Below are 23,036 nucleotides of genomic sequence, written 5' to 3' on the forward strand. Positions count from 1 at the left end.
GACAGACAGTTTAGAGATAAGGGGGAGACATTCTCTTCCCTCTTGTTCAACCGGCCATACTCGTGGAAGAGAAATGTATCCCCAAAATAAAAATGAAATAAATAAAGAGAGAAATCTTGAGTTCGTTCAGGCCGTCGCTTTGCCCCATGGTGTGGATTTGCTCAGACTCACTCAGCTGCGCACGGTCTGGTCTCGTCCGGCCCTGCCTCCGCTCTGGAAACAAACAGCAGCAAATGGCTTTCAGTTATCAGCAAAACAGATCATGGAATTAACCCTGCAGAAGATCTCCCACACAAGGTCATTATAACCACACTCACATAAACAAGGTCATTATAACCACTTACAAACCAGGTAATTACAGGGAGGGTAAAAAGTATTTGATCCCCTGCTGATTTTGTACGTTTTCCCACTGACAAAGAAATGATCAGTCTATAATTTTAATGGTAGGTTTATTTGAACAGTGAGAGACAGAATAACAACAAAAAAATCCAGAAAAACGCATGTCAAAAATGTTATAAATTGATTTGCATTTTAATGCGGGAAATAAGTATTTGACCCCCTCTCAATCAGAAAGATTTCTGGCTTCCAGGTGTCTTTTATACAGGTAACAAGCTGAGATTAGAAGCACACTCTTAAAGGGAGTGCTCCTAATCTCAGTTTGTTACCTGTATAAAAGACACCTGTCCACAGAAGCAATCAATCAATCAGATTCCAAACTCTCCACCATGGCCAAGACCAAAGAGCTCTCCAAGGATGTCAGGGACAAGATTGTAGACCTACACAACGCTGGAATGAGCTACAAGACCATCGCCAAGCAGCTTGGTGAGAAGGTGACAACAGTTGGTGCGATTATTCGCAAATGGAAGAAACACAAAATAACTGTCAATCTCCCTCGGCCTAGGGCTCCATGCAAGATCTCACCTCATGGAGTTGCAATGATCATGAGAACGGTGAGGAATCAGCCCAGAACTACACGGGAGGATCTTGTCAATGATCTCAAGGCAGCTGGGACCATAGTCACCAAGAAAACAATTGGTAACACACTACGCCGTGAAGGACTGAAATCCTGCAGCGCCCGCAAGGTCCCCCTGCTCAAGAAAGCTGACTACAGGACCCGTTGGAGTGGCATCCAGAGGCACCATTTACAGAACGCTCTGCCCTTCCCCAAGGCTAGGACAGAGATACTACGAATACTGGATGGGAAAGTGGTGATCGGTCACGCTCTGTACAATGACTTCCAGGCCTTGGACTTCACCCACCCATGTCACATGATCAGGGACACAAGTGGTATGCGTCTGCTCAGGCGACTGGCTGGCTTCCCCACAAAGCGCTGTGTCTCACTCAAGATCCTGGCCAACAGCCTCCTAAACAGGAAAATACAGGTTGGAAGGAGGGGCCACAGTTCAGTGGAGGACGCTCTCGCTTCCTTGGACCTGTATAAACTCGTGGAGGGGGAGTGGGAACAGGATATGCAAGAGAGAATGAGGGACCGAGACACAGGCACTCTCCCAGACCCCGCCACCTCAAACCACTACATGCAGGACCAGTACTGGCCAGAGGACTTGACCAATGACAGCCATTGAGAGAAGCCTGTGTAGGAGGGTTGATGGGGTAGAAGTAGGCCAGGGGTTTTAAGTAAAATGGTCCCAAGTTGGCGATACTAAATTCATCTGATCAGCTGCTGGGAGCCACAGTTTCCACAGGGGATAAGGTCATGGTCAAGTCGCTCAATGTCAAGAATGGCATCAGGAAAGGGAGTGAACTGTGAAAGGAAGGGGTAAATGCAATGACGAGGGATTTATTTTAAGGTATTGCAGCCGTATGTCTTTGTGTGTATGTAGAGCATGTCAAGTTTGACATGGTTAACTTACTACTTGGATAGTTAGAACAATGGCTGGAAGTCTATGGGTATCTGCTAGCTTACTAGCACATACCCATAGACTTCCAGCCGTTGTGCTAACACTAGTTAGCATTGGTTTGCAAAACTACCTATAACTTCCTTCATACTGGACAGAGACATACAATTTTTATCTACGAGTTCATCGGACTCTGGGGAAGTAGATAAAATCCAGAAGTATCCCTTTAACTCACGATTTGTTAAAACTTGCTTGCATGAAATTACACCAGTATCTCCAGATAAGTCGGCAGGTAGCTTAGTGGTTAAGAGCGTTGTGCCAGTAACCGAAAGGTCGCTGGTTCTAATCCCCAAGCCGACTAGGTGAAAAATCTGTCGATGTGCCCTTGAGCAAGGCACTTAACCCTGATTGCTCCTGTAAGTCGCTCTGGATAAGAGCGTCTGCTAAATGACTAAAATGTAATGTAAATGTAAAGCACATATACAGGCCCGTCTGAAGTTTGCCAATGAACATCTGAATGATTCAGAGGAGAACTGGGTGAAAGTGTTGTGGTCAGATGAGACCAAAATCGAGCTCTTTGGCATCAACTCAACTCGCCGTGTTTGGAGTAGGAGGAATGCTGCCTATGACCCCAAGAACACCATCCCCACCGTCAAACATGGAGGTGGAAACATTATGCTTTGGGGGTGTTTTTCTCGTAGGGGACAGGACAACTTCAACGCATCAAAGGGACGATGGACGGGGCCATGTACCGTCAAATCTTGGGTGAGAACCTCCTTCCCTCAGCCAGGGCATTGAAAATGGGTTGTGGATGGGTATTCCAGCATGACAATGACCCAAAACACACGGCCAAGGCAACAAAGGAGTGGCTCAAGAAGAAGCACATTAAGGTCCTGGAGTGGCCTAGCCAGTCTCCAGACCTTAATCCCATAGAAAATCTGTGGAGGGAGCTGAAGGTTCGAGTTGCCAAACGTCAGCCTCGAAACCTTAATGACTTGGAGAAGATCTGCAAAGAGGAGTGGAACAAAATCCCTCCTGAGATGTGTGCAAACCTGGTGGCCAACTACAAGAAACGTCTGACCTCTGTGATTGCCAACAAGGGTTTTACCACCAAGTACTAAGTAATGTTTTGCAGAGGGGTCAAATACTTATTTCCCTCATTAAAATGCTAATCAATTTATAACATTTCTGACATGCGTTTATAGACTGATCATGTCTTTGTCAGTGGGCAAACGTACAAAATCAGCAGGGGATCAAATACTTTTTTCCCTCACTGTATATACACACATACATACATACATACATACATACAGTGGGGAAAAAAAGTATTTAGTCAGCCACCAATTGTGCAAGTTCTCCCACTTAAAAAGATAAGAGAGGCCTGTAATTTTCATCATAGGTACACGTCAACTATGACAGACAAATTGAGAAAAAAAAATCCAGAAAATCACATTGTAGGATTTTTAATGAATTTATTTGCAAATGATGGTGGAAAATAAGTATTTGGTCACCTACAAACAAGCAAGATTTCTGGCTCTCACAGACCTGTAACTTCTTCTTTAAGAGGCTCCTCTGTCCTCCACTCGTTACCTGTATTAATGGCACCTGTTTGAACTTGTTATCAGTATAAAAGACACCTGTCCACAACCTCAAACAGTCACACTCCAAACTCCACTATGACCAAGACCAAAGAGCTGTCAAAGGACACCAGAAACAAAATTGTAGACCTGCACCAGGCTGGGAAGACTGAATCTGCAATAGGTAAGCAGCTTGGTTTGAAGAAATCAACGGTGGGAGCAATTATTAGGAAATGGAAGACATACAAGACCACTGATAATCTCCCTCGATCTGGGGCTCCACGCAAGTTCTCACCCCGTGGGGTCAAAATGATCACAAGAATGGTGAGCAAAAATCCCAGAACCACACGGGGGGACCTAGTGAATGACCTGCAGAGAGCTGGGACCAAAGTAACAAAGCCTACCATCAGTAACACACTACGCCGCCAGGGACTCAAATCCTGCAGTGCAAGACGTGTCCCCCTGCTTAAGCCAGTACATGTCCAGGCCCGTCTGAAGTTTGCTAGAGTGCATTTGGATGATCCAGAAGAGGATTGGGAGAATGTCATATGGTCAGATGAAACCAAAATAGAACTTTTAGGTAAAAACTCAACTCGTCGTGTTTGGAGGACAAAGAATGCTGAGTTGCACCATACCTACTGTGAAGCATGGGGGTGGAAACATCATGCTTTGGGGCTGTTTTTCTGCAAAGGGACCAGGACGACTGATCCGTGTAAAGGAAAGAATGAATGGGGCCATGTATCGTGAGATTTGGAGTGAAAACCTCCTTCCATCAGCAAGGGCATTGAAGATGAAACGTGGCTGGGACTTTCAGCATGACAATGATCCCAAACACACCGCCCGGGCAACGAAGGAGTGGCTTCGTAAGAAGCATTTCAAGGTCCTGGAGTGGCCTAGCCAGTCTCCAGATCTCAACCCCATAGAAAATCTTTGGAGGGAGTTGAAAGTCCGTGTTGCCCAGCGACAGCCCCAAAACATCACTGCTCTAGAGGAGATCTGCATGGAGGAATGAGCCAAAATACCAGCAACAGTGTGTGAAAACCTTGTGAAGACTTACAGAAAACGTTTGACCTGTGTCATTGCCAACAAAGGGTATATAACAAAGTATTGAGAAACTTTTGTTATTGACCAAATACTTATTTTCCACCATAATTTGCAAATAAATTCATTAAAAATCCTACTATGTGATTTTCTGGAATTTTATTTCTCATTTTGTCTGTCATAGTTGACGTGTACCTATGATGAAAATTACAGGCCTCTCTCATCTTTTTAAGTGGGAGAACTTGCACAATTGGTGGCTGACTAAATACTTTTTTCCCCCACTGTACATACATACACATACATATCCTTTAAAAACTATTATTACTTTCCAACCCCGCCACCCTTTCCCTACTTGGAGTAAACTAGTGAACAACAATGCTTAGGCCTCTACTTCCAGCTTATACATACTATCTACATTTTATGGACACAGTCAATTTTACAATAATTATATTTTGTTTGTTTTTTCTCCTGAACTTCTTCTACTCTCAACCTCTCCGATAATTTTCATGATGTCCATCCGGTTTGCTTCTATATGCCATATCTTTCTAACTGTGCTCTTTCACAAAAGCTCCCAACCTACAACCTATATACTTACAGTGGGGAAAAAAAGTATTTAGTCAGCCACCAATTGTGCAAGTTCTCCCACTTAAAAAGATGAAAGAGGCCTGTAATTGTCATCATAGGTACACGTCAACTATGACAGACAAAATTAGGAAAAAAAATCCAGAAAATCACATTTGTAGGATTTTTTATGAATTTATTTGCAAATTATGGTGGAAAATAAGTATTTGGTCAATAACAAAAGTTTCTCAATACTTTGTTATATACCCTTTGTTGGCAATGACACAGGTCAAACGTTTTCTGTAAGTCTTCACAAGGTTTTCACACACTGTTGTTGGTATTTTGGCCCATTCCTCCATGCAGATGTCCTCTAGAGCAGTGATGTTGGGGCTGTCGCTAGGCAATACGGACTTCAACTCCCTCCAAAGATTTTCTATGGGGTTGAGATCTGGAGACTGGCTAGGCCACTCCAGGACCTTGAAATGCTTCTTACGAAGCCACTCCTTCGTTGCCCGGGCGGTGTGTTTGGGATCATTGTCATGCTGAAAGACCCAGCTACGTTTCATCTTCAATGCCCTTGCTGATGCAAGGAGGTTTTCACTCAAAATCTCACGATACATGGCCCCATTCATTCTTTCCTTTACACGGATCAGTCGTCCTGGTCCCTTTGCAGAAAAACAGCCCCAAAGCATGATGTTTCCACCCCCATGCTTCACAGTAGGTATGGTGTTCTTTGGATGCAACTCAGCATTCTTTGTCCTCCAAACACGACAAGTTGAGTTTTTACCAAAAAGTTATATTTTGGTTTCATCTGACCATATGACATTCTCCCAATCCTCTTCTGGATCATCCAAATGCACTCTAGCAAACTTCAGACGGGCCTGGACATGTACTGGCTTAAGCAGGGGGACACGTCTGGCACTGCAGGATTTGAGTCCCTGGCGGCGTAGTGTGTTACTGATGGTAGGCTTTGTTACTTTGGTCCCAGCTCTCTGCAGGTCATTCACTAGGTCCCCCCGTGTGGTTCTGGGATTTTTGCTCACCGTTCTTGTGATCATTTTGACCCCACGGGGTGAGATCTTGCGTGGAGCCCCAGATTGAGGGAGATTATCAGTGGTCATTTCCTAATAATTGCTCCCACAGTTGATTTCTTCAAACCAAGCTGCTTACCTATTGCAGATTCAGTCTTCCCAGCCTGGTGCAGGTCTACAATTTTGTTTCTGGTGTCCTTTGACAGCTCTTTGGTCTTGGCCATAGTGGAGTTTGGAGTGTGACTGTTTGAGGTTGTGGACAGGTCTCTTTTATACTGATAACAAGTTCAAACAGGTACAATTTATACAGGTAACGAGTGGAGGACAGAGGAGCCTCTTATGAAGAAGTTACAGGTCTGTGAGAGCCAGAAATCATGCTTGTTTGTAGGTGACCAAATACTTATTTTCCACCATAATTTACAAATAAATTCATTAAAAATCCTACAATGTGATTTTCTGGAATTATTTTTCTCAATTTGTCTGTCATAGTTGACGTGTACCTATGATGAAAATTACAGGCCTCTCTCATCTTTTTAAGTGGGAGAACTTGTACAATTGGTGGCAGACTAAATACTTTTCCCCCCACTGTATTATGGACACAGTATGCTTACATTATTAGTTATCTTGTTGTTATTAGTTGTTGTTATTAGTCCCATCCTTCGCCTCCATTCAATACCTCCCATCTATCTCTTAACACCATCCATATAGGATTTCTATTTGCCATATATATTTCAACCGTACTGTGATGTTTTACAAAAGTTCTGAACCTTTCTATTCTCATTGTTTCTACAGATTGTGAATTGAAAATAAACATTTTTGCTAAAAGTATTATTATATTATTGATCGATTGACTATGACTTTTCAGATCACCCAGGTTAGTTCCAGGTAAATATTGCAATCCATTCCTGGACCTGTGTCCAAAAACAAGCTACAAATGGACAGATGATGTGATCTGACAACAAATGATCTAATGATTCTGTCTCTTCGCAGCAAAATCTGCAGAGCTGGGAAGATTGTATCCCCCATATAAATAACATTCTATTGGTAATAATTTTGTATAACAACTTAAATTGAAAAATTCTAAGTTTTGAATCCGGCGTCGTTTTGCGTATCAGTTCATAAACACTATGCCATGGGATCGGTACGTCAAAAATCTCTTCCCAACTATTTTGCAATCTATATGGGACAGCTGTCAATCCTTTTGTCCTTAAATGAAACAGACAAGTTCCTTACTTTCTCCCCCTTCCACTTTCCTCTTCCATTTTTGCGGTAAGGCTGCAATTATTTGGTTGTAATTTTGGGTAGAGCAGACAGTCAGCAATTGCTGGCATGTCATGCCTAAGTTTGCTAATCTTGCCAATTAAATACTTATTGAAGTAGTTGGCAATATCAGTTGGTTTTGTGATGAATGAGCCATCTGATTCAATGAATGATGGAGCTGAGTTTGCCTTTTTTCCCAAAATGTCATTGAAGGTGCTCCAAAGCTTTTTACTATCATTCTTTATGTCAGTTATCTTTGTTTCATAGTGTAGTTTCTTCTTCTTTTTATTCAGTTTAGTCACATGATTTCTCTATTTGCAATACGTTTGCCAATCGGTTGTTCAGCCAGACTTATTTGCCATTCCTTTTGCCTCATCCCTCTCAACCATACAATTTTTCAATTCCTCATCCATCCACAGGGATTTAACAGTTTTTACATTCGTTTTCTTAATGGGTGCATGCTTATTAGTAACTGGAATAAGCAATTTCATAAATGTGTCAAGTGCAGCGTCTGTTTGCTTCTTATTACACACCACGGACCAACATATATAGTTGAAGTTGGAAGTTTACATACACTTAGGTTGGAGTCATTAAAACTTGTTTTTCAACCACTCCACAAATTTCTTGTTAACAAACTATAGTTTTGGCAAGTCAGTTAGGACATCTACTTTGTTTATGACACAAGTAATTTTTCCAACAATTGTTTACAGACAGATTATTTCACTTATAATTCACTGTATCACAACTCCAGTGGGTCAGAAGTTTACATACAATAAATTGACTGTGCCTTTAAACAGCTTGGAAAATTCCAGAAAATGATGTCATGGCTTTAGAAGCATCTGATAGGCTAATTGACATACTTTGAATCAATTGGAGGTGTACCTGTGGATGTATTTCAAGGCCTACCTTCAAACTCAGTGCCTCGTTGCTTGACATCATGGGAAAATCAAAAGAAATCAGCCAAGACCTCAGAAAAATAATTGTAGACCTCCACAAGTCTGGTTCATCCTTGGGAGCAATTTCCAAATGCCTGAAGGTACCACGTTCATCTGTACAAACAATAGCAAGTATAAACACCATGGGACCACGCAGCCGTCATACCGCTCAGGAAGGAGACGCGTTCTGTCTCCTAGAGATGAATATACTTTGGTGCGAAAAGTGCAAATCAATCCCTTGTGAAGATGTTGGAGGAAACAGGTACAAAAGTATCTATATCCACAGTAAAACGAGTCCAATATCGACATAACCTGAAAGGCCGCTCAGCAAGGAAGAAGCCACTGCTCCAAAACCGCCATAAAAAAAGTCAGACTACGGTTTGCAACTGCACATGGGGACAAAGATCGTACTTTTTGGAGAAATGTCCTCTGGTCTGATGAAACATAAATATAACTGTTTGGCCATAATGACCATCGTTATGTTTGGAGGAAAAAGGGGAGTGCTTGCAAGCCGAACAACACCATCCCAACCGTGAAGCACGGGGGTGCCAGCATCATGCTGTGGGGGTGCTTTGCTGCAGGAGGGACTGGTGCACTTCACTAAATAGATGGCATCATGAGGGAAATTATGTGAATATATTGAAGCAACATGTCAAGACATCAGTCAGGAAGTTAAAGATTGGTCACAAATGGGTCTTCCAAATGGACAATGACCCCAAGCATACTTCCAAAGTTGTGGCAAAATGGTTTAAGGACAACAAAGTCAAGGTATTGGAGTGGCCATCACAAAGCCCTGACCTCAATCCTATAGACAATGTGTGGGCAGAACTGAAAAAGCGTGTGCGAGCAAGGAGGCCTACAAACCTGACTCAGTTACACCAGCTCTGTCAGGAGGAATGGGCCAAAATTCACCCAACTTATTGTGGGATGCTTGTGGAAGGCTACCCGAAACGTTTGACCCAAGTTAAACAATTTAAAGGCAATGCTACCGAATACTAATTGAGTGTATGTAAACTTTTGACCCACTGGGAATGTGATGAAAGAAATAAAAGCTGAAATAAATCATTCTCTCTACTATTATTCTGACATTTCTCATTCTTAAAATAAAGTGGTGATCCTAACTGACCTAAAACAGGGAATTTCTACTAGGATTAAATGTCAGGAATTGTGGAAAACTGAGTTTAAATGTATTTGGCTAAGATGTATGTAAACTTCCGACCATTGGAACTTTGGTTTTCCTAGATATGGCTACTATATTGTGATCACTACATCTAATGGATGTGAATACTGCTTTCAAACAAATCTCTGCAGCATTAGTAAAGATATGATCAATACATGTTGATTATTTAATTCCTGTACTGTTTGTAACCACCCTGGTTGTTATTTGAAAAGGAAATCATCTCCCAAATATCACTATTTCTAAAACAAGCCATAGAAAGTTGGTTGCAATTTCAATTTAATCCTCCAGAAACTACAGAACAAATAATGCAACAAATATTGTGGTTAAAATCAAATATAGTAATTGATTTTAAAAAATGTTTTGGACAAAATGTTTTAAAAATGTATAATCTTCCTAAATGATATCATCGGTAGGACTGGTGGAGATATGTCGCACATGCAGCTAACAAAAACATATGGAAATGTCTGCTCTACCCAAAATTACAACCAAATAATTGCAGCCTTACCAAAATGGAAGAGGAAAGTGGAAGGGGGAAAAAGTAAGGAACTTGTCTGTCGGCTGCATTAAAGAACATAACTGGTTAAAGAAAACTGTGATAAATAACAAAGTATACCAGTTACATTTAAGGACCAAAAGATTGACAGCCGTCCCATATAGATTGCAAAATAGTTGGGAAGAGATTTTTGACATACCGATCCCATGGCATAGTGTTTATGAACTGATACGCAAAACAACGCCGGATTCAACATTTTTCAATGTAAATTATTATATAAAATTATTGCTACCAATAGAATGTTATTTATATGGGGGATACAATCTTCCCAGCTCTGCAGATTTTGCTGCGAAGAGACAGAATCATTAGATCATTTGTTTTGGTACTGTCCATTTGTAGCTTGTTTTTGGACACAGGTCCAGGAATGGCTAAAGAATTGCAATATTTACCTGGAGCTAACCCTGCAGATAGCACTACTGGGTGATCTGAAAAGTCATAGTCAATCGATCAATAATATAATAATACTTTTAGCAAAAATGCTTATTTTCAATTTACAATCTGTAGAAACAATGAGAATGGAAAGGTTCAGAACTTTTGTAAAACATCACAGTACAGTTGAAATATATATGGCAAATAGAAATCCAATATGGATGGTGTTAAGAGATAGATGGGTGGTGTTGAATGGAGTTGAAGGATGGGACTAATAACATCTAACAACAAGATAACTAATAATGTCCGCATACTGTGTCCATAATGTAAGCATACTGTGTCCATAATAGGCATAATAAGTATATAGGTTGTAGGTTGGGAGCTTTTGTGAAAGAGCACAGTTAGAAAGATATGGCATATAGAAGCAAACCGGATGGACATCATGAAAATGATCTAAGTGGTTGAGAGTAGAAGAAGTTCAGGAGTAAAAACAAACAAAATAGAATTATTGTAAAATTGACTGTGTCCAGAACATGTATATAGTATGTATAAGCTGGAAGTAGAGGCCTAAGCGTTGTTGTTCACTAGTTTACTACAATTAGGGAGGGGATGGTGGGGTTGGAAAGTAATGAAGGGAAATACATTTTATTTAAAGGATGTATATATATGTATGTATGTGTATGTATGTGTATACAGTGGGGAGAACAAGTATTTGATACACTGCCGATTTTGCAGGTTTTCCTACTTACAAAGCATGTAGAGGTCTGTAATTTTTATCATAGGGACACTTCAACTGTGAGAGACGGAATCTAAAACAAAAAATCCAGAAAATCATATTGTATGATTTTTAAGTAATTAATTTGCATTTTATTGCATGACATAAGTATTTGATCACCTACCAACCAGTAAGAATTCCGGCTCTCACAGACCTGTTAGTTTTTCTTTAAGAAGCCCTCCTGTTCTCCACTCATTACCTGTATTAACTGCACCTGTTTGAACTCGTTACCTGTATAAAAGACACCTGTCCACACACTCAATCAAACAGACTCCAACCTCTCCACAATGGCCAAGACCAGAGAGCTATGTAAGGACATCAGGGATAAAATTGTAGACCAGCACAAGGCTGGGATCGGCTACAGGACAATAGGCAAGCAGCTTGGTGAGAAGGCAACAACTGTTGGTGCAATTATTAGAAAATGGAAGAAGTTCAAGATGACGGTCAATCACCCTCGGTCTGGGGCTCCATGCAAGATCTCACCTCGTGGGGCATCAATGATCATAAGGAAGGTGAGGGATCAGCCCAGAACTACACGGCAGGACCTGGTCAATGACCTGAAGAGAGCTGGGACCACAGTCTCAAAGAAAACCATTAGTAACACACTACGCCGTCATGGATTAAAATCCTGCAGCGCACGCAAGGTCCCCCTGCTCAAGCCAGCGCATGTCCAGGCCCGTCTGAAGTTTGCCAATGACCATCTGGATAATCCAAAGGAGGAATGGGAGAAGGTAATGTGGTCTGATGAGACAAAAATAGACCTTTTTGGTCTAAACTCCACTCGCCGTGTTTGGAGGAAGAAGAAGGATGAGTACAACCCCAAGAACACCATCCCAACCGTGAAGCATGGAGGTGGAAACATCATTCTTTGGGGATGCTTTTCTGCAAAGGGGACAGGACGACTGCACCGTATTGAGGGGAGGATGGATGGGGCCATGTATCGCGAGATCTTGGCCAACAACCTCCTTCCCTCAGTAAGAGCATTGAAGATGGGTCATGGCTGGGTCTTCCAGTATGACAACGACCCGAAACACACAGCCAGGGCAACTAAGGAGTGGCTCCGTAAGAAGCATCTCAAGGTCCTGGAGTGGCCTAGCCAGTCTCCAGACCTGAACCCAATAGAAAATCTTTGGAGGGAGCTGAAAGTCCGTATTGCCCAGCAACAGCCCCGAAACCTGAAGGATCTAGAGAAGGTCTGTATGGAGGAGTGGGCCAAAATCCCTGCTACAGTGTGTGCAAACCTGGTCAAGACCTACAGGAAACGTATGATCTCTGTAATTGCAAACAAAGGTTTCTGTACCAAATATTAAGTTCTGCTTTTCTGATGTATCAAATACTTATGTCATGCAATAAAATGCAAATTAATTACTTAAAAATCATACAATGTGATTTTCTGGATTTTTGTTTTAGATTCCGTCTCTCACAGTTGAAGTGTACATATGATAAAAATGACAGACCTCTACATGCTTTGTAATTAGGAAAACCTGCAAAATTGGCAGTGTATCAAATACTTGTTCTCCCCACTGTATGTATGTGTATATATACAGTGGGGAGAACAAGTATTTGATACACTGCCGATTTTGCAGGTTTTGCTACTTACAAAGCATGTAGAGGTCTGTAATTTTTATCATAGGTACACTTCAACTGTGAGAGACAGAATCTAAAACAGTAGGCACTGCAACCGCAGACACAGTTATCCCCAGCGACGAAGGTGCAGGAAGATCAGGCTCCAGGAAGGAGAAACTATTCATTGTTTGTATCCGCTCCGGGCCTCTCGTTGGGAGTGTAGACTGCTTTGCGGGAGGTCGCTGTCTTCGGCTTCCACGGCTCGTGACATGTGACCATCGTTGATTGCCATGCTCCTCATGCTGTGCTCCTTCGGCGGCGCTATCAGATGGGGGAGCTCCGGGCAACACCGGCCAGTCGGATAACGACAAACGACAAGGCGGAGATGCATCCAACAAGTGCGAATGCCGTCCAGCCACCGGCGTAGAAAAGGTAAACATTCCACTCTGCGTTTTCCCCAGTTTCTTACCTAGGCTGGTGACCTGCGTGATCAAGGAAGCCTCCTGGTGACCTGCGTGATCAAGGAAGCCACCTCAAGGCTATAATCCTCGGCAAGCAAACAGTTGCCGCATTGGAACTCAGAGTGATCCAGTTTGTCCCGAAAACAAAGCGTAATAGATACAGCTCCTACAGCGCTGGAACCGTTCATTTAGTTCTCCAGACAAAGAGGGCTCCATTGGAAAACCCATCTGGTACCAACTTCGTTAGCTTCATGGCTAGCAGCTTAGCGTCTCTGTCAAGCAGGCTTTAACCTGTCTCTTAAGCGGGATTCCGGGACAACAAATAGCAGTCCTAGCTGTTAAAAGCTAACCGCGTCGTGGAATCCACGCAAAAACAAGTTCTGTATTCGTATCAGAGCATATGAGCGGAGTGGAGCGGGAGCGAGCGTGGAGCGTGAGCGGACGGATTTTGAACAGAGCGCAGAGCGGCATTTTTAAAAGGACGGAGCGTCGCCCTATGTCCCGCTCCAATTTCGCTCGCTCACACCACGAGTCTGAAGCATGCTCAAGCCTGACCCAGAATCCATCTGTTTAATTTAATTTGTGTCGTCCATGAATTTGTATTTTATAGAGCGAGAGGAGCAGCAGCAGCAACAAGAGAAAAGGGTTGAGGAATTCAAAAGTTTATTCACTGCAGGCAAAGGCCCAACCATAACAAGGGAGAGAAAAAGAGAGCTGGATGTAGCATTTTTTGAAATGATTTTCATGGACTATGAACCGCTGAGTAAAGGAGAACGCGAAGGGATGCAACACTTCGCCAGCGCAGCTCAACCGGGCTACACTCCCCCAAGAAACTATGATAAATCAGTACTTTACTTTGTCAAATTTACATCTGAGATGCACCATTCACATGCTTCAGCTGGCGATCAAAAACGCCGTTAACAAGCACGACAACATTAATAGGCTGTTAGTGAAAGTCGGGCACCTGGTGAAAAGTGTACGCAAGAGCACAGAGGAAACCGACCAATTAGGTGTCCGCCCCACAAATGCCTGCGCCATTCGATGGAGCAGCCAGCTGCGGATGATTCAGTCGTTCATCCGGTTGTTCCAAAAAGACCCGTTATGGTAAAACAAACTCAAGTCTAATGTTGCTAACATCACCCTGAATCAAGTACGGCAGCTGACGCACCTTGTCAGTGTGCTGACACCACTAGCAGATCTCACAGACAAAATGCAGAAGGAGCTGGGGAACCTGGGGATGATCCTCCCTGCTGTCACAGAAATCAAATCCCTGCTCACCGATTACACTCACGCTGCACTTCCAATGGGCATCGCTGCTTTTGCAGAAACATTGGCAAACAACGTGTCAATTCGCTATGGAATATACTATACTGATTAACATCTCATTTTAGCGTCAGTGTTAGATCCCCGTTTCAAGACAGAATGGATAATCCGAGATGAGTCTGTATGCAACAAATTCGGGGAGATAAAGTAAGGCTGTGGTTTAAGCTAAAAGTGAAATACATGCAGATTTTGTTCCTTTTTTGGAGTGAGCGGGGGGCGATTTGAGTGGAGCGCGATGCAAACTGCGTTGAGCGCTGAGCGATAATGAGCGGACTGGCCTGATGTGGCTTTGAGCGGGGGGAGCGGAGGGGTGAACAGCTCCGTGAGCGAGGAGCTGAGATTCTCACTCCGCTCATATGCTCTGATTCGTATTCATGAATAGTTGTCAACGATGTAGTGATGGTGTGGTGGGGAATCAGGCGCAGAAGCAGAGGTACAGTCCAACAAGACTTTACTATGCATAATAATCCACAAACGGCAGGATGCCAAACAGACGCGCACAGGCGTCAACAAACGATCGCACGAAAACACAGTGCGCAAAACTCTCCTAAACAGAGGAGGACACTACTAATCCTGGCGTACTGGAAAAATAACACAGCTACGCAACCATCTGACAAGCGACAATTACACACAACACTATGCACACAAACAGGGAACTAAATAGGGTGCATAATGAGACCTAACACAAAACAGGTGTGGCTAACAGACAAAACTAATCAAACAGGAAACACAGAACATAGAACGGTGGCAGCTAGAATTCCGGAGACGACGAACGCCGAAGCCTGCCCGAACAAGGGAGAGAGGCAGCCTCGGCCGAAACCGTGACAGTACCCCCCCCTTGACGCGCGGCTCCAGACGCGCGCCGACTCCGGCCTTGGGGACGACCCGGAGGCCGCGGCGCAGGGCGCGTCGGATACCCCCGATGGAATTCCGTCAGGAGCGACGGGTCCAAGATGTCTCTCCTCGGCACCCAGCACCGCTCCTCCGGACCGTACCCCTCCCACTCCACTAGATACTGAAGACCCCCTCTCCGACGTCTAGAATCCAAGATGGATCTCACGGTGTACGCCGGTGCCCCCTCGATGTCCAACGGGGGCGGGGGGGTCTCCAAGATCTCATGTTCTTGGAGTGGGCCTGCTACCACCGGCCTGAGAAGGGACACATGGAACGAGGGGTTAATACACTTATACTCAACTGGTAACTGTAATCTATAACATACCTCGTTCAACCTTCTCAGGACTTTAAATGGCCCCACAAACCGCCGACCCAGTTTCCGACAGGGCAGGCGGAGGGGCAGGTTTCTGGCAGAGAGCCAGACTCGATCTCCAGGTGCGTACACAGGCCCCTCACTGCGGTGTAGGTCGGCGCTCGTCTTCTGTCGACGTATGGCACGCTGCAGATGGACGTGTGCAGCGTTCCACGTCTCCTCCGAGCGCCGCACCCACTCATCCACAGCGGGGGCCTCGATCTGGCTCTCATGCCATGGTGCCAGAACCGGCTGGTACCCTAAAACACACTGAAAAGGGGTTAGTTGGGTGGAGGAGTGGCGGAGAGAGTTCTGTGCCATCTCGGCCCAGGGCACATATCTCGCCCACTCCTCCGGCCGGTCCCGGCAGTATGTTCTGAGAAACCTGCCCACATCCTGGTTTACGCGTTCCACCTGCCCATTACTCTCCGGGTGGTAACCCGAGGTGAGGCTCACCGAGACCCCCAACCGCTCCATAAAAGCTCTCCAGACTCTGGAGGTGAATTGGGGACCCCGGTCAGCCACAATGTCCTCGGGCACCCCGTAGTGCCGGAACACATGAGTGAATAGTGCTTCGGCGGTCTGTAGGGCAGTAGGAAGACCCGGCATGGGGAGCAAACGACAGGCCTTAGAGAACCGGTCCACAACGACCAGGAGTGTAGTATTCCCTTGAGAGAGGGGAAGGTCAGTTATAAAATCCACCGAGAGGTGGGACCATGGTCGTTGTGGAACGGGCAGGGGCAGTAACTTACCCCTAGGCAGATGTCTAGGCGCCTTACACTGGGCGCACACCGAGCAGGAGGAAACATAAACCCTCACATCCCTGGCCAACGTGGGCCACCAATATTTGGCACTAAGACAGTGCACTGTCCGGCCGATACCCGGATGTCCAGAGGAGGGTGACGTGTGAGCCCAATAGATCAATCGATCCCGACACTCGAGCGGAACATACTTCCGACCCTCCGGGCATTGTGGTGGACTAGGGTCGGTGCGTAATGCCCGCTCGAGCTCAGAATCGAGCTCCCACACCACCGGTGCCACTAGACACGACTCCGGCAGTATGGGAGTGGGCTCCACGGACCTCTCCTCCCCGTCATACCGCCGAGACAGCGCATCTGCCTTACCGTTTTGTGACCCAGGGATGTAGGTGATCTTAAAAGAGAAACGGGTCAAAAACATACTCCATCTAGCCTGTCGAGGGTTCAGCCTCCTCGCTGCCCGGATGTACTCCAGGTTACGGTGGTCCGTCAAAATGAGGAAAGGGTGTTGAGCCCCCTCAAGCCAGTGCCTCCACACCTTAAGGGCCTGTACCACAGCTAACAGCTCCCTGTCCCCTACGTCATAATTTCGCTCCGCCGGGCTGAGCTTCTTGGAATAGAAGGCACAGGGGCGGAGTTTAGGTGGCGCGCCTGACCGTTGTGAAAGCACGGCGCCAATACCGGCCTCAGACGCGTCCACCTCTACCTGAAATGGTAAAGAGGGATCCGGATGCGCCAGCACCGGAGCCGAGGTGAACAGGTCCTTCAGCTTCTCAAACGCCCTGTCCGCCTCGACTGACCACTGCAGACGCACCGGGCCCCCCTTTAAGAGAGACGTGATGGGAGCTGCCACTTGCCCAAAACCCCGGATAAACCTCCGGTAGTAATTCGCAAACCCCAAAACTGCTGCACCTCTTTCACAGTGGTTGGTGTTTGCCAATTACGCACGGCTGACACTCGGTCTACCTCCATCTTCACCCCTGACGCAGACAACTGATACCCCAAAAAGGAAATCGACTCCTGGAAAAACAGACACTTCTCTGCCTTCACATACAGGTCATGCTCCACCAGCCTCCGCAACACCCTGCACACCAGGGCCACATGCTCGACACGGGTAGGTGAGTACACGAGAATGTCATCTATGTACACCACGACTCCCTGTCCCTGCATGTCCCTGAAGATCTCATCCACGAATGATTGGAAAACTGACGGAGCATTCATCAACCCGTATGGCATGACTAGATACTCGTAATGGCCCGAGGTGGTACTAAAGGCTGTTTTCCATTCATCATCCTTCCTGATGCGCACCAAGTTGTACGCGCTCCTGAGATCTAATTTCGTGAAGAAACGCGCCCCATGCAACGACTCAGTCATGGTCGCAATCAGCGGGAGTGGATAACTATACTTCACCGTAATCTGATTGAGACCACGGTAATCGATGCACGGACGCAAACCCCCATCCTTTTTCTTCACGAAAAAGAAACTCGAGGACGCGGGGGAAGTGGACGGCCGTATGTATCCTTGTCTCAGTGATTCGTCTATGTAAACCTCCATAGCTTTCTTCTCCTCCTGAGACAGAGGATACACATGACTCCGTGGGAGCGCAGCTCCTGCCTGAAGGTCTATCGCACAATCCCCCTGCCTATGGGGTGGCAACCGCGTCGCCCTCGCCTTACTAAACGCAATAGCCAAATCCCCATACTCAGGTGGAATGTGCAATGCGGGCACCTGGTTTGGACTCTCCACCGAGGTAGCCCCTATGGAAACGCCCAAACATCTACCCACACACTGAGCAGACCACTCCATCAGAGCCCTCTCCTGCCACGAAATAACGGGGTTATGGGTACTTAACCAGGGCATGCCCAGCACCACCGGATACGCAGGAGAGTCAATCAGAAACAGTTGAATTATCTCCTGATGACTCCCCTGCGCACACATCCTAAGTGGCGCCGTGACCTCCCTGATTAAGCCCGTACCCAACGGACGACTATCTAGGGCGTGAACGGGAAAAGGAACATCAACAGGGAGAAGGGGAAACCCTAACTCTAAACAAAACTTCTTATCAATAAAATTCCCAGCCGCGCCTGAATCTACCAGCGCCTTATACTGGGAATGAGGTGCCACCTGCGGAAAACGCACAGGCATACAAAAATGGGCAACAGTGAGCTCTGGGTGAGTGGGGCGCCTACTCACCTGGAGGGAATCCCCAGTGCGGGACCTGTCGTCATCTCCCCGAGGAGGCCATCCCCAGCACCTAGCTGCGGTGTGTCCTCCCCGACCACAGTTGGTGCAGTGGATGGACCCCCTCACCTGCCGACTCCTCCTATCTCTAGCGCCAGCGCCCCCGAGCTCCATAGGACACGGCTCGGATGCGCTGGAGGGTGAAATGGACGGACCCCCCTCAGGACGTCCGCGGGTGGCCAATAGGTTATCTAACCTGATTGACATGTCGACCAGCTGGTCGAAAGAGAGACTGGTGTCCCTACAGGCCAGCTCCCTACGGACGTCCTCTCTTAGGCTACATCGATATATATCGACGAGGGCCCGCTCATTCCACCCTGCATCAGCCGCTAGAGTAAAGAATTCAAGCGCGAATTCCTGAGCACTCCTCCTCCCCTGCCGGAGGAAGACCAGACGCTCCCCCGCCGCTTTCCCCTCCGGGGGATGGTCGAACACCGCCCTAAAGCGGCGGGAGAACTCGTCGTAGGTGATACTCGCGGCGTCGATCTTCCTCCACTCCGCGTTGGCCCATTCCAACGCCTTCCCGGACAGGCAGGATATCAGGGCAGACACGCTCTCATGCCCCGAGGGTGCCGGGTGTACGGTGGCCAGGTACAACTCCACCTGGAGGAGGAATCCCTGACACCCAGCCGCAGTTCCGTCGTAGGCCCTCGGGAGAGCGAGTCGGATCCCTCGGTGTTCTGGCGCTGGAATGGGCAGGCTGGCCGATGGTGCTGGCTTGGCTGGCGGTGAGGAAGGTGTTGGAGGTGCGCCCCAGCCTCGGAGCGTGGTGATTACCTCCTGCAGGGCGGTTCCCATCTGGAGGATCTGTTCCTGTTGCTCCCGAACCTGGACCTCCAGTCTCGTCGGCGCTGCTTCGGCTCCCGCTGATTCCATGTTTAAGGTGTGTAATTCTGTCAACGATGTAGTGATGGTGTGGTGGGGAATCAGGCGCAGAAGCAGAGGTACAGTCCAACAAGACTTTACTATGCATAATAATCCACAAACGGCAGGATGCCAAACAGACGCGCACAGGCGTCAACAAACGATCGCACGAAAACACAGTGCGCAAAACTCTCCTAAACAGAGGAGGACACTACTAATCCTGGCGTACTGGAAAAATAACACAGCTACGCAACCATCTGACAAGCGACAATTACACACAACACTATGCACACAAACAGGGAACTAAATAGGGTGCATAATGAGACCTAACACAAAACAGGTGTGGCTAACAGACAAAACTAATCAAACAGGAAACACAGAACATAGAACGGTGGCAGCTAGAATTCCGGAGACGACGAACGCCGAAGCCTGCCCGAACAAGGGAGAGAGGCAGCCTCGGCCGAAACCGTGACAATAGTATTTTGGTTTTAATAAAAAATAACAAGCAAAGTGTTTTCCAGCATATAATGTTCAGCTGCGCACTCTGATGATGTCAGCAGGGTGGATGGAGTAACGCATGATTCGCATACCGCCCCAACAGATCCGTGGATGGAGTAACGCATGATTCGCATACCGCCCCAACAGATCCGTGGATGGAGTAACGCATGATTCGCATACCGTCCCAACAGATCCGTGGATGGAGTAACGCATGATTCGCATACCATCCCAACAGATCCACAGATGGAGTAACGCATGATTCGCATACCGTCCCAACAGATCCACAGATGATGCCATCTCAATCGCACTCCACACTGCCCTTTCCCACCTGGAGAAAAGGAACACCTATGTGAGAATGCTGTTCATTGACTACAGCTCAGCATTCAACACCATAGTGCCCACAAAGCTCATCACTAAGCTAAGGACTCTGGGACTAAACACCTCCCTCTGCAACTGGATCCTTGACTTCCTGACGGGCCGCCCCCCAGGTGGTAAGGGTAGGTAACAACACATCTGCCACACTGATTCTCAACACGGGGGCCCCTCAGGGGTGCGTGCTCAGTCCCTTCCTGTACTCCCTGTTCACCCATGACTGCATGGCCAGGCACGACTCCAACACCATCATTAAGTTTGCTGACAACACAACAGTGGTAGGTCTGATCACCGACAACGATGAGACAGCCTATAGGGAGGAGGTGAGAGACCTATGGTCCAAACTATTATGGTCCAAACACACTAAGACAGTCGTGAAGAGGGCACGACAACACCTTTCCCCCTCAGGAGACTGAAAATATTTGGCATGGGTCTCCAGATCCTCAAAAGGTTCTACAGCTGCACTAGAGGTCATCCTGACCGGTTGCATCACCACCTGGTATGGCCTCCGACCGTAAGGCACTACAGAGGGTAGTGCTTATGGCCCAGTACATCACTGGGACCAAGCTTCCTGCTATTCAGGACCTATATACTAGGCGGTATCAGAGGAAGGCCCAAAAGACTCCAGCCTCTCTAGTCATAAACTGTTTTCTCTGCTACTGCACAGCAAGCGGTACCGGAGTGCCAAGTCTAGGTCCAAAAGACTTCTTAACAGCTTCTACCACCAAGCCATAAGACTCCTGAACAATTAATACAATGGCCACCTGGACTATTTACATTGACCCTGTGGTGGAAATTCTAACCAGAAGGAGAGAGACTGTAGATTCTTCAAACAACAACTTTATTATAAGATTTGCAAAAATGGAACAATCAACAATCGCTTAAATAGTGCAGAGTTAAATGCCCGATGAACAGAATTGTCTCTCAGCTTTTATAGAAAGAGTACAACCTCTTTTGTCTACGTGGCAGTTAGCAGATGTGTGGAAACAGGGGCGGAACATAGTATAAAAGGCGATTGGTTTGTCTGTGCAGATTAAGATAGACGGTTGAGTCCTCGGGCTAACTACATTTGTCACAGCTCACACTATAATGTGCTCCTTCCTGCAAGTTTCCATCCAGCTGACTTCCTGCAGATAGTAAAACCACGGGATGTCTCCCATGCTGCGGTCGCACCCAAACAGATCTTAGCTATACGCCCAGTCTTGTGACCAAGTCACACAAAGACAAGTTTGTATCAGGTTAGAAAAAAACACACTAGCATATAACCAGAGACAATTCTCTAAGTAGTAAAACACGGGATAGCGTGACTAATTAATAAATGTTCCACCGTATATTTTCTCCTAATCCTAACTGGACACATGAATGTTCTTGCAACGTTCCCATGAAATGTGTCTAGAATATTAATATTGGATATTCTGAGAACATGTAAACCATGTTCTGGGGATGTTCTGTTCTCCTAACTCTAACGCCAAAACATGCTAGAAGGTTATCAGAAGGTTTTTGCTAACATAGACAGAATGTTCCCCCAACTAACAGAAAACTGCACAATCAAATATTAGTGGAAAATTACGGGTAACATTGCAGAAACGTTCTCTCGCCATAGAATTGTTAGCTGGGACAAACGTGTTTCAGCTCCTTCAGCTTCCTCTCTCTCTCTCCTGAATGCTCTACGGGAACAGCTTGAGTTTCAGTTCTTTCAGCTTCCTGAAGGTCTGCACTGGGGGCAGCTGTAGACCCCCCTCTGATCATCCTGATCCCAGTGGTCATTAATACAGCCCAGACAGTAGCTATGTCCACAGGGAATAGTGACCAGATCCTGTAGATCCTCAACTGATGGAGGCTATATTCTCTGCTATGTTAAACACACAGACAGACGGGCTGAATGAGCGTGACTTTCCTTTCCTCACACACACAGAACTGGGAGTGGCCTTCTAGGTGTGTTCGAGAGAGAGAGAGAGAACTGAAGTTAAATGGCTAGAGGCAACACCAGGGGGCGACGGTTCATAAATGGAGGTCTTTAGAAACATGGAGGTATGCATTTTGAGAAACAAGACATCTCATCGCTCCTCTATAGGGGTGTAGAAGAGCAGATCCAGAGCCCAAACATACACATGTACTGTACATACACCCTACACCCTACACTATACACCCTACACCCTACACCCTACACTATACACCATACACCCTACACCCTACACTATACACCCTACACCCTACACCCTACACTATACACCCTACACCCTACACCCTACACCCTACACCCTACACTATACACCCTACACCCTACACCCTACACTCTACACCCTACACACTATACACCCTACACACTATACACCCTACACCCTACACACTATACACCCTACACCCTACACTCTACACCCTACACCCTACACCCTACACCATACACCCTACACACTCTACACCCTACACTCTACACTATACACCCTACACCCTACACTCTACACTCTACACTCTACACCCTACACCATACACTATACACCATACACCCTACACCCTACACACTCTACACTCTACACCCTACACTCTACACTCTACACTATACACCCTA

The 23,036-nt window shown here is 46.3% G+C and overlaps 1 protein-coding gene across 1 annotated transcript; it reads left to right on the forward strand.

The window, feature by feature from the left end:
• Nucleotides 1-262: 262 nt before the first annotated feature.
• Nucleotides 263-1,650, forward strand: LOC311126322 (apoptosis-enhancing nuclease-like; the record flags this gene model as incomplete). Its single annotated transcript, XM_084200330.1, has 2 exons — nt 263-297; nt 1,073-1,650. 2 exons carry the CDS (start codon nt 263-265, stop codon nt 1,581-1,583), a joined length of 546 nt encoding a protein of 181 aa, XP_084056456.1. The 3' UTR covers nt 1,584-1,650.
• Between the last annotated feature and the right edge of the window lie 21,386 nt (nt 1,651-23,036).

The sequence above is a fragment of the Coregonus lavaretus genome, assembly GCF_964263955.1.
Source record: "Coregonus lavaretus genome assembly, contig: HAP1_SCAFFOLD_3021, whole genome shotgun sequence".
NCBI lineage: Eukaryota > Metazoa > Chordata > Actinopteri > Salmoniformes > Salmonidae > Coregonus > Coregonus lavaretus.